This window comes from Leuciscus leuciscus (genome assembly GCF_965113295.1).
Source record: "Leuciscus leuciscus genome assembly, chromosome: 1".
Lineage (NCBI taxonomy): Eukaryota > Metazoa > Chordata > Actinopteri > Cypriniformes > Leuciscidae > Leuciscus > Leuciscus leuciscus.
The window spans coordinates 77,175,089-77,186,527 of NC_138725.1; the positions used below are offsets into that span (position 1 = coordinate 77,175,089).

At 37.9% G+C, this 11,439-nt stretch overlaps 1 protein-coding gene across 1 annotated transcript; it reads left to right on the forward strand.

The window, feature by feature from the left end:
- Positions 1-773: 773 nt before the first annotated feature.
- On the forward strand, positions 774-5,292 carry LOC309512080 (uncharacterized protein). Its single transcript, XM_082187485.1, has 9 exons — positions 774-855; positions 1,437-1,561; positions 4,032-4,102; positions 4,173-4,343; positions 4,572-4,630; positions 4,727-4,795; positions 4,869-4,931; positions 5,015-5,149; positions 5,257-5,292. Exons 3-8 carry the CDS (start codon positions 4,075-4,077, stop codon positions 5,060-5,062), a joined length of 438 nt encoding a protein of 145 aa, XP_082043611.1. The 5' UTR covers positions 774-855; positions 1,437-1,561; positions 4,032-4,074; the 3' UTR covers positions 5,063-5,149; positions 5,257-5,292.
- The last annotated feature ends 6,147 nt before the right edge of the window (positions 5,293-11,439 follow it).

The following is an 11,439-nucleotide window of genomic DNA, read 5'->3' on the forward strand; positions in this document are numbered from 1 at the left end:
ATGATTGTTATTATTATTTGCTTAACTTCTATAAATGGCTTTTTTGGTCACTTTTAGACAGAAATTGAGGGAAAAATACACACATACAACACAATAATACACTCACCCATCACTTGAAGCAAATCCATCCCTTCTTAAATGTCTGTGTGAGCACACTGGACCGTTTAGTGAAGCTGACTGCTGTTGCTGAGTCTTGAGTCCCATGAAAACTTAGTGTGACAAGCAGGGTGGGGTGAGAGCCGTGAGAGAACCGCACAAGGCCAGTGGCGTGATTGCTAAGGAGCGTCACCTTCTCCCATTTTCACATAAAAATTTGGGGTAGGCTGTGCCTCCCTTGCCTCGACGAGATGCCACTGGTCATTTTTTACACACTTGAGCTTCAAACTATTTTGGATGGAAACTGTGTTATTATTCATAATTACTGCTGACCCTTTACCCATACACTTGTTTTTCAGACAGAGGATGACTCAAACGCCATGACTCCGGAGCATGATTCAATCTGTACTCCAAAACGGCCTAAGGTAAATGTAAACGAATCTGATTTGTTTACACTTATTTATGTGGCAAAAGGGTCTTTTTCATGCATATGTCACCAAATAGGCAGTACATGGTGAGAGAAAACAAAACACGATTCATTAGTTCTCTCTACCTGAGCAACAGATAACAGAGATATATTTTCATAATTACAAGATTCTAGAAAGTTCTTCAGCACTTCAAGTGGCTTTCTCTATTTTCTTTCTCTTGTACATGTGTTCCTCTTTCTACACTGATAGAGAGACTACAAAAATGATGTAAAGGAGCTTGAGGAGAGGCTAAAAACCAAGGAAAAGGAGATACGCTTTCAAATGCAGGAGGGTGAGCATTTCCATTTTACAGTTCCACCAATACTGCATTTTGCAATTTTTCCTTTTCTCCTAGTGAGGTTTGCGATCAAAATTACTGGTTTTGTTGAAATGTGCACCCAAAAATTCACCCTCAAGTTGTTACAAACCTGTATGAGTTTCTTTCTTCTGTTAAACACACAGGTTTGGCTTGAGGGTGAGTAAGTGATGACAAAATTTATATTTTTGGGTGAACTATTTTAATTTGATCATTCATAAATTTTTTCACACTGACCACTCACTAACATAAACATCTTTATCCTCATGAAAATATTATACAACTTTAATTAAAGGTACACTATGGCTGCGTTTACACTGCAAGTCTTAATGCACAGATCGGATCTTTTGACCATATCCGATTTTTTTTATTATTATTTTTTGTCCCGCCTATTACATTTTCTTTAGACACTACTGGTATCCGATATCTGTGTTTACATTAATAGTGAAAAACTGGAGGAACTGATTATAATATTTTAAAAATATAAATACTACAACTAATAAGTCACAACTCGATTGATGTGTGTGTTAACTGTTCATTCCTTTGATTTGAATTAGGACTTGCTGATACAATCACAAAAGCTGTCAAAGATGCCATTCAGGCAGCTCAGTCGGCCCCTAGCCACCCAGTACCCACTTCTAACACCCATCTAGCCACTCCTAACCAAACTGGAGAAATAAAGGTAGAATTTACATAGTCAGGAGAAGTGATTTCAGGCCATCCTTAAAAATATTCTGTTTGCCGTAACCCGACCGACCCTGTCAATTTAGGACCGACACAATTATTTATTTATTTTCCTTTTAGTCCGACCGACTTGCCGACCGATTTTATTTTTACTCTTCAAACAACTAATACAAATGCAATCAAATAATATCAATTATATTTTAGTAAGTATTGTGAAAATAAATGGCCTAGGCCTACATACAAACGTAGGCTACATTCTTTCTTTTAAATAAAAACCCGTGGCATCATCTATGATTATTAGGGCTGTAATGGTATTCTCAGAAAATGCATTTAATACCCCATACTCCATTAATAAAGGAGTTCACACATTAGAAAAATATCAGTCTACACATGCGTTTTATATTTAATATGAGGGAAATACACATGTATTATAAACGTGACACAAAAAAATCTTTAACTTTTAGGTGGCAAAATATTTTTTTGTAAACCTGTGAATTGCACAAACCAAAAGTAATTCTACCCACCGGATGAAGAAGGGTTGACTCTCCACAGAACATAAAATATAAAATATTTTATTTTTCGTGTTCGCATTTATGAGGAAAAAACAATGTTACGGACTTGACAGTTCTCCGTTACGGACGTGAGCGCTCTGAAAGCGGCACTAAAAGACTGCTTTAAAACTTTCACAGAGACCTCAAACAGGCATTTAAAACACCAAATATTAAGGATTGGCATTTCAAGCAAAATAATATTCAATGATTGTTTGAAAATCATCTCCCCCACATGCTCACCGGTAAGATGGTGTTCACTCAAATCCCGCTCCGACGTTACATTTCTCTGTACTGTAGGCAAATAGGCCCATGTGTTGTAGCCTAGTCATTAAAGAAAACGATTTAGTGTCATATTTATGTTTATATAATTTTTTTTTAATTTTTTTAAATAACCATTTTTAAGGATGGCCTCAGTTGAGGACCATGTCATTTACTAGAGGTTCTGAAAAAAGGTTAATTTCTTTTATCTATTTAAAAGAAATGTTTGAAATTAATTGGTTTGAATTAATGATTTAATGACTCACTCATAAAAGCCTGTCCCAAAAACCAACCTTGCAGTCTTGGCCAATTAAGCGTGTCCATGCGACAGGAAGTAAGTGTACTGTCACAGGTTTGAAAAAAATGGCAAAGCACTGCCCTCAATGCACACTAATCTCTAATCCCAATTTAGAGTGGTATTTGAGGCTAAGCGTATCCCATCCATTACTTTAGGCCTGGGCGATATGGCCAAAAAAAGTATCATATAAAAACAAATAATAATCATATCAGTTGATATTAATAATTATCATGATAAATGCCAAATCTTCATTTTCTTTCAAGTTTAAAGGTAGATTTTTGCTGCCAAGTGAAACTTGTAGAAAACAGAAAGTTAACTGGGATTTTATCATTAGAAAATAACAAACTCAATGTTGACAATTGAATGTATTTCAATGTCATCAAATTTTAATGTTATCAAAAAGACACACCCAGGCATCGGAGGCACTGAGATCAAGGTCTGCATGGCACAAAAGTTAAAAGATCTGTGGAGACGAGCAGAAAGGTAATCTTCAGATGATCCAACATCAACATATTTTGTGATCTATTCACAAATTGTCAATAGTGCTTTTTATAAAAAAGACGCATCACTCTTATATAGTTGTTTAAGCCAAGATGAAAACGATTGCTGTTCGCCAGCATTTTTTGTTTCCATAGCATATTCACAAAACATTTAATGACATTAATAACACTAATAACAATACAAATGACAAATTAATAATAATAATAATATCACTAAAAATATATAGGCTTAATAGCTAACAGTCTTTAGATCCGAACACATATCGCCCAACACTAATTTATACTGCATATCAGAGGGGTATTCCAGAAAGCTTGGTTAACTTACCATTTGGTAAATCATAACCTCTGGGTTGATTTACCCCAAAATCGCATACCATGAGTATGTCGGTTCCAAAACACCTGAGAAGAGTTAGTTTAATCAACCTCTTACTGGTTACCCAGAGTTAATGCGCGTGCATAAAGGCGTTTTCAATGGATCGCCGATTTCACGAGTCAAAATGGAAAATGACAATGAAAAAAAGAGAGCAGCATACTTTACTGAGGCGGAGTTGGGAGGTTTTAATGCACGCATACGAAGAATTCAAGCCAATAATAATGAAAAAAAGCAATACGGCTGCATGGGCTAAAGAAAGAGAGTTGGCTTGGCAAAAAATAACGGACAGAGTAAATGCGTGAGTGTATTAAATTGCAAATTTGATATTGCCTCCCCTTTTATTATAGTGCACAATAATGAAACACCCCTTCCGCATCCTTTTGACTGTTAAATCACTACGAAAGCATTTACTTTTCCTGCCATTCATTTCTTTAGATTAAAATACCAGTGTATATTGACTAGGAATATATGGTTTCTTATTTAATAAGGTGTAATCCTTCTGGAGCCAGAAGAACTTTGAGCCAAGTCAAAATGAAACACAAAAACATTCTGCAAAAAGGTAATATTTGATTACACAATTACTTAACTATTTATTAAACACGATTTAGTATATTCTTTCTGTCATGTAGCTAATAGAAAGAAGGCTGAAGCCCGTCTAACTGGCGGGGGCCCACCACCACCTCCCCTCACCCCATCTGAGGAGCTGGCTCTGTCCCTTAATAAAGGGCGACCAGTGGTTGCTGGCATTCCAGGGGGCACTTCATCACACACACCATGCACCACAAGTAACATGGTGAAATGTAAGTTTGCCACTGTGATTTGTTCTCATTATGACTTAATAAATGACTCTCTGTCACTTATAAAGGCTTTTTGAACATGCTTAACGTTTTTATGCAGGCTTACTTTATTTAACTACATATGATGTATAGGCTACTGTGGTCTTAGTTATATTGCTTTGATATTTTTTCCTGCATTATTGGTTTCTCTTTGATAATATTGAGAATTGTATGGGTTGTATTTTCTTATAGATACTGACAGAGGGATTGTATTATTGGACCCTCCAGAAAGAACACAGTCTGTCACAGCTGTAAGTGTTTTGTTGTCAGGTACCTTTAGTTGCTTTTAGATATTTTTTTATGTTTATTTTTGCCAGATAATGTATACTTGCATATTTCCACTGAAGGATGAAGATGACGATGAAGAGACCACATCTGCTGTGACAGAAGTGGACAATGCTGGTAGATCCACTGAGGTATGATGCACACCATTATAATGCATGCCCCCTTTTTACATTAGAGTAACAAACTGTCATTGTCCTTTCACAGGACATACCTGGGGATTTGCCCACAGATGAAGGTCCTTCAACCTCAACGCACAATCTAACCGGAGTAAGAATTTGAGTGCAGTTGTCCATATTTTACTTTTATTGTCTGACAGAATCTCATTTATTTAACTTTTTTTGCCTTCCTAGTTTTGCCAGCAAAGGAGCTGTATAAGGTCCATCTTCAAAAACAAATAAGAAAAAGTGACATGGAGATGGACCTTATACAGCTTCAAATTAAAAAAAGCAAAACTTGAAATTGAATTACTGGAGCATCGCCTTAAGGTGAGAACTTCTGATTAATCTGTTGCATGTTAAAAGTGTTGTGTATATAAAGCATTGTAATAAAAAAATAAACATTTTATTTCATTTTTACTTTCATTGTTTTGCAGGAAATCAAGAAATGAACTGCAGAGCAGACCAGTGCAAACATTTTAATAAAAGTAATTTTGACAAATCCTGTCTCTCAATAGTCTTCCATCTCTGTTGTGTGCAAAACCCTGTTGGGGTTCCTCTGGGCCATCTTCCTCAATCCAAGGAGGGTGGTTCTCTCCTCTTATAGTGGCAATGTTGTGAAGCACAACACAAGCCACTATGATGTCGCATGCCCTCTCTGGACTGACCCGGAGCCCACGCAGACACTGAAACCTAGACTTCAGGATCCCTATGGTCATCTCCACCTTGGCCCGTGTTCGGCTGTGAGCCAGGTTAAAGCGGGTCTGTGGTCCGGGATCAGGTTCAGGGTGGGGTGTCATTAAATAGGGCAGACAAGGGTATCCTCTGTCCCCCAGCAAGTAACCATTGTACTGTCCTGTAATGATTCAAGTGTACAATACAAATATAGTAAAAAAAAAAAAAAGAATAATAATTGTATACAGCAAAACATACCCTCCTGAAATGACTGACATAATGATGACTCGTGGAAAATTCTGGCATCATGCACAGATCCTGGCCATTTTGCCTCCACATTAGTAATGATGTGGGTTGCCTCACATATTACCTATAGTTCTACCAGAAAGACTCGGGAGATAAAATGATATAACAAGTGTAAATTTATTAATAGCTCAGCAAGCATAATTTTATAAAGTCTTTGGCGTAGGCCCCGTCCTTAGCAAGCAATGCGAGGGTAACGGAATCTGCAAATCCCGCCTGAAGATGAAGGCAGGGGCGCAGCCGACCCCCTGGAGGTAAAGGAAGGGACCATCCTGGTGGTGGTGGGGAGGATGGAGGGAAAGGACCATCTAGGAGGTGGTTGGGGAGGATGGAGGTAATTGGCGCCGTCAGTATCTGCGAACTCATACGAATGTAAGTACCATTCTTTTATACTGAGAGTGTTAACACATGATTGGTTAGAAGTGAGTTAATACATGACGCGCTGATTGAGTCTTCCTGGCAGAACTTAACGCTAAGCTTACATTTAGTGGGAAAAAGTAATGAGTCTAATGATTTTAACAAGACAAAAAATTAGGAACACAAAATGAAATTGTTACCTGCACATTGATACTATGAATAGATTTCCTATTAACATAGTCTCCCTCATTTACTGAAGGAGCTTTAATAGGAATGTGTGTGCCATCAATGCACCCAATTACATTTGGAAATCCTGAAATAGAAAGTCATATATGGAAGTTTAAAGTGTGTGTGTGTGTGTGCAGGATGAATACATGTATAGATATAAATAGTATGACTACATATTTAATATGCGTCATATATTTTACTACAAAGGACAAACCTGCCACTCTGTGGAATTCCTCTTTAATAACACGCAGAGGTTTATGGCCAGGGAACTGTACAAACGTGTGTAAGAATCGTTTAAGTGCCAGACATACTGTGCGAACGGCTCTACACACAGTTGCCTTTCCCACATGCTCTGCATCGCCCACATTGTACAAAAAATGCCCTGACGCGAAAAACCGAAGTGATATGCACAGAATGTTCTCTGTTCTAAGCGCAGACCCGCGGTTTGTGACATTTGCAATATGTGGTCTCAAGAGATGTGTTAAATAAATTAACGAATCTTTTGAAAATCGATAACGCTCTTTCAAATAATCATTAGGAAATGAAAATACATCAATTCGCGGTCTTATAACTCTCTCCCGGCGAAAAAAACCTGTATAATGTGTGCCTCCACGTCCACAGGATCGTCATCAAAAGGGCACGCCATGCTCAGTAACCTTCTGAAACAAACTAACCCTGGAACATAACCTGCTACCGAGCAGGTTATCTTCAGAGAGTAAGTTCCTATGGTTACATACATACCCAGAAAGTTACCTCTGTTTTTGGAACCGAAAGTTGAGGTTATCCACTAACTTACCCTTAAACTTACCCGGGTATGTCACATAACCTGCTTTCTGGAATACCCCCCAGGGGTGCCCAATCATGTTTCTGAAGATCAAAGTTCAGCTCCAGCCCTAATCAAACACCGCTGAACCAACTCATTAAGATCTTCAGAAATGCTTGATAATTGGGCACAGGATTGGGTATACTCTGCTGAGTTCTTGAGAGATTTAGGCTGCGTTCGAAACCGCATACTTCCCTACTATTTAGTATGGGAAAAAGAGTAGGCGAGCGAAAAAGTATGTACGAATCCGAAAGAGTAGGCGAGAATTACCTGGGTGACGTACTAATTATCGCGAGATTCGGACTTAAGTGCGTTCGAATATCCCTACTTTCCTACTATATAGTAGGCGAAAACAGTACGTGAAGGAAGCAGTACGTTCGAAACATCAGTATTCATAAAAGAGTAGGCGAGAAGTTCCCGGATGGCTTACTGCTTTCGGACAGATTTTCGAGTGCTCAACCGATGGATACTCTTCTATCCCAGGAGGCCACGCGAGAGGTAACATCATTATCAAACATCGCAGAGATCAGCGACGCGGGTGCTTTCAAATGTGAGTAAACACGGTTCCTTGTGTTAAAATTGCATGTGTTGAACTACTGTAGAGTAAACTGTTGAATTGTTGAAGGTGTAAAGACGTTACACAGTGTAGTATAGTTGTGATTTTGCTGTAAAAACACGTTTTATTATGTATAACGTTAGCTAACAGGGGAGCTCCAGTAAGGACACGTAAAAGTTACGTCTCTAAAGTGGATTTACATAAACCATATACATCTTAAAGACGCTTATTTTAAATGTCTATTTACATCTGACAGGAAAATCTTCAGTAAGTATTGCAGAAGAGCACATCACAACATGAAATAGACATCTGAGTGATGAATGTGTGCTATTATGTAGAATAAATCTATAAAGTAACTAAACATAAGTTATCTATTTTATTTGTTCATTACTGTTGATAAATTAAGGAACATTTATGTTGGATAAAAAGTTAAAACAACCTCAACATGTAAATGTAGTGTTGAGCTCATAAATCACATAAGTAATATGAATCTTGTCTGGATGTTACAGGGACAGATGACCAGACGTGTGTTGATCCGGTGGAGAGTGGCTCATGAAGCTGAATGCTGCCATCAAAGGCTTTGAGTGAGTATACTACAGAAATGAATAACAACAACTATTTAAGTTGTAGTTTATTTTAATTATTGTAATTTCAAACAGAGCTATTTCAGCACTTTTCTGATTCTTGATTTCTGTGCATTTGCTGCACAGCTTTTGTGGTGGAGCAGGACCTACAAGGGAAGATGATGGCGGCATTTGTGAAAAGCGTTTTTTGTCTTCTAAATAATACTGAAATCAAATGACATTGTGCGGTTAAAATGACTGTTTTTTGTGTTATGTTTGTGCATTTTTGTAGGATCTGAAATGTCAGCAGGCTGGTGTGAGCACTGAGGATGAGGAGCCCAGAGCTGAATCCTGGAGATGGTGCCATGGATGAGTCCCTCCATCACTCCACCTGCCCTTATGAGACCCTCCATCACTCCACCTGCCCTTACGAGACCCTCCATCACTCCACCTGCCCTTATGAGACCCTACATCACTCCACCTGCCCTTATGAGACCCTCCATCACTCCACCTGCCCCTACGAGACCCTATATCACTCCACCTGCCCTTACGAGACCCTCCACCTGCCCTTATGAGACCCACCATCACTCCACCTGCACTTACGAGACCCTCCATCACTCCACCTGCCCTTACGAGTCCCTCCATCACTCCACCTGCCATTATGAGACCCTCCATCACTCCACCTGCCCTTACGAGACCCTCCATCACTCCACCTGCCCTTACGAGACCCTCCATCACTCCACCTGCCCTTACGAGACCCTCCATCACTCCACCTGTCCTTACGAGACCCTCCATCACTCCACCTGCCCTTACGAGACCCTCCATCACTCCACCTGCCCTTACGAGACCCTCCATCACTCCACCTGCCCTTACGAGACCCTCCATCACTCCACCAGCCCTTACGAGACCCTCCATCACTCCACTAGCCCTTACGAGACCCTCCATCACTTCACCTGCCCTTAAGAGACCCTCCATCACTCCATCAGCCCTTATGAGACCCTCCATCACTCCACCTGCCCTTACGAGACCCTCCATCACTCCACCTGCCCTTAAGAGACCCTCTATCACTCCACCTGCCCTTATTGCCTCAGATTGTGAAGCACAACACATCACGCAACAACCTCAGAATGGGAACCGCTGTGTTGAGATGGCAGAAGGATGTGGGGTTCAGCGCCTGTAGCCTACATACATGATTGTAGTTTGAATAAAGCTTTGTTTCATGTGTTGACTTGTATATGCATTTGTTTATTGTGTGATGGTGACTTTCATTCATTCTTTGACTAATTTATTAATATTTCTCATTGTTGTCAGTAAATAAAATATAATTATTTAATTAATGCTTTATTTAATTGTTTGAATGAAAATGTAGATATGTTACACTATATACACATCTAGAGTGTATTCATGCATAGCTATGTCATATGACATACATTACATTTTGTTTGTTTTATTGAATTATATCATATATCAGTAAAAAGTAATATAATTAAGTATTGGTCAGCATTTATCGTTGTTATTGTATGTTTTGGGGTGGGATAGCAATGCAATTCATTCTGGGGTAATATAAATTTTTAATATTAATGATACTTACATTTTTTGAGTATAAAATCAACAGTTTTCTCCAAAGGCGATTCTTTGCACAGCTGTCCAACATCTCCTTTGTGCAGACATTACAAACGCTGAGGAAACCCGTTCTAGGTAGGGCTGTCGAGTTACTGATGTTATGAGGTATATATATATATATATATATATATATATATATATATATATATATATATATATATATATATATATATCATGGGTTTACTTTGCATACATAATATGAGATATCTTAAAATATATTTTCTTAGATAATTCATTCTAGTACATTTAAAAAATGCATTTTTTGTTGTTGTTGTTATTTATAGGCTTAGGCCTGAGGGATGAAACGAGAGTTAAATTCAACAAGAAAAAGAGGAAACATAAAGCAGTTTGCCGCTTTTGCTTGTGGATGAAAATTTTGCTTGTGGACATAAAATAAAGAAATTAACATATTCAAGAGATGACAATTTTGGGATTCCGTAATAAAAATAAATAATATCGTTAAGGATAAAACGGTGGGTCACATTAGTAGGGTTAAATATAAGAACTTAAATCAACCCTAAATGTATTCACAAAATAAATGGGCAGCAGTTTCTTCAAAAAGACCACAAAATGAGCAAGTTTAATCAAAATCAAGATATTTACAGATAGATGAATTAAACGTGTCGTTCAAATCTTTTAAGTTGTTGCGCGTGTGATAACGCGCCGTAGGTCACATGATAACGTCAACATGGCAGATGTCTGGTTCGCATTCATACTCAACGAGATCTGGCTATAAAGATTAGATTAGATTAGATTAGATTAGATTCAACTTTATTGTCATTACACAAGTACAGGTACAAGGCAACGAAATGCAGTTTAGGTCTAACCAGAAGTGCAATAGCAGCAAGTGCAGGATATACAGTGGTTCCATAAGTGCAGAACATGGATATACTATTATAAACAAAAATGTACAGGTAGATTTGTCCTATGAATATAATATACAGATAACTATTACTGTGAACAGAATTTACAGCTAGATATGTACTGAATATAATATACAGATGGCTATTACTATAAACAGAATTTTTACAGATAGATATGTACTGAATATAATATACAGATGGCTGTTACTATAAACAGAATTTTACAGATAGATATGTACTATGAATATATATACAGATGGCTGTTACTATAAACAGAATGTGAGCATAATATACAGATGGCTATTACTATAAACAGAATTTTACAAATAGATATATGTATACGTTAGGCTAAAAATGAGCAGTATACAATGGATTTAAAGTAGTGCAAATAAAGTTTGGACAGAAGCTATCCGAGTGAAAGTGCAGTGGAAAGTAATTGCATATTACAGTTAAAGTACGGTATTGCAAATGTATATGTAAACCTACTCTTTTAGCGCTCGTTAAGTACTTATTGAAATTAAGTACCTACTCATTGAGTATGCGGTTTCGAACGCAGCCTTAATGTCTTCTTTTATAATCAGTTGATTTAATCTAAGGCTGTGGCTGAAGTCAGTTGTAGTTCTTGCATT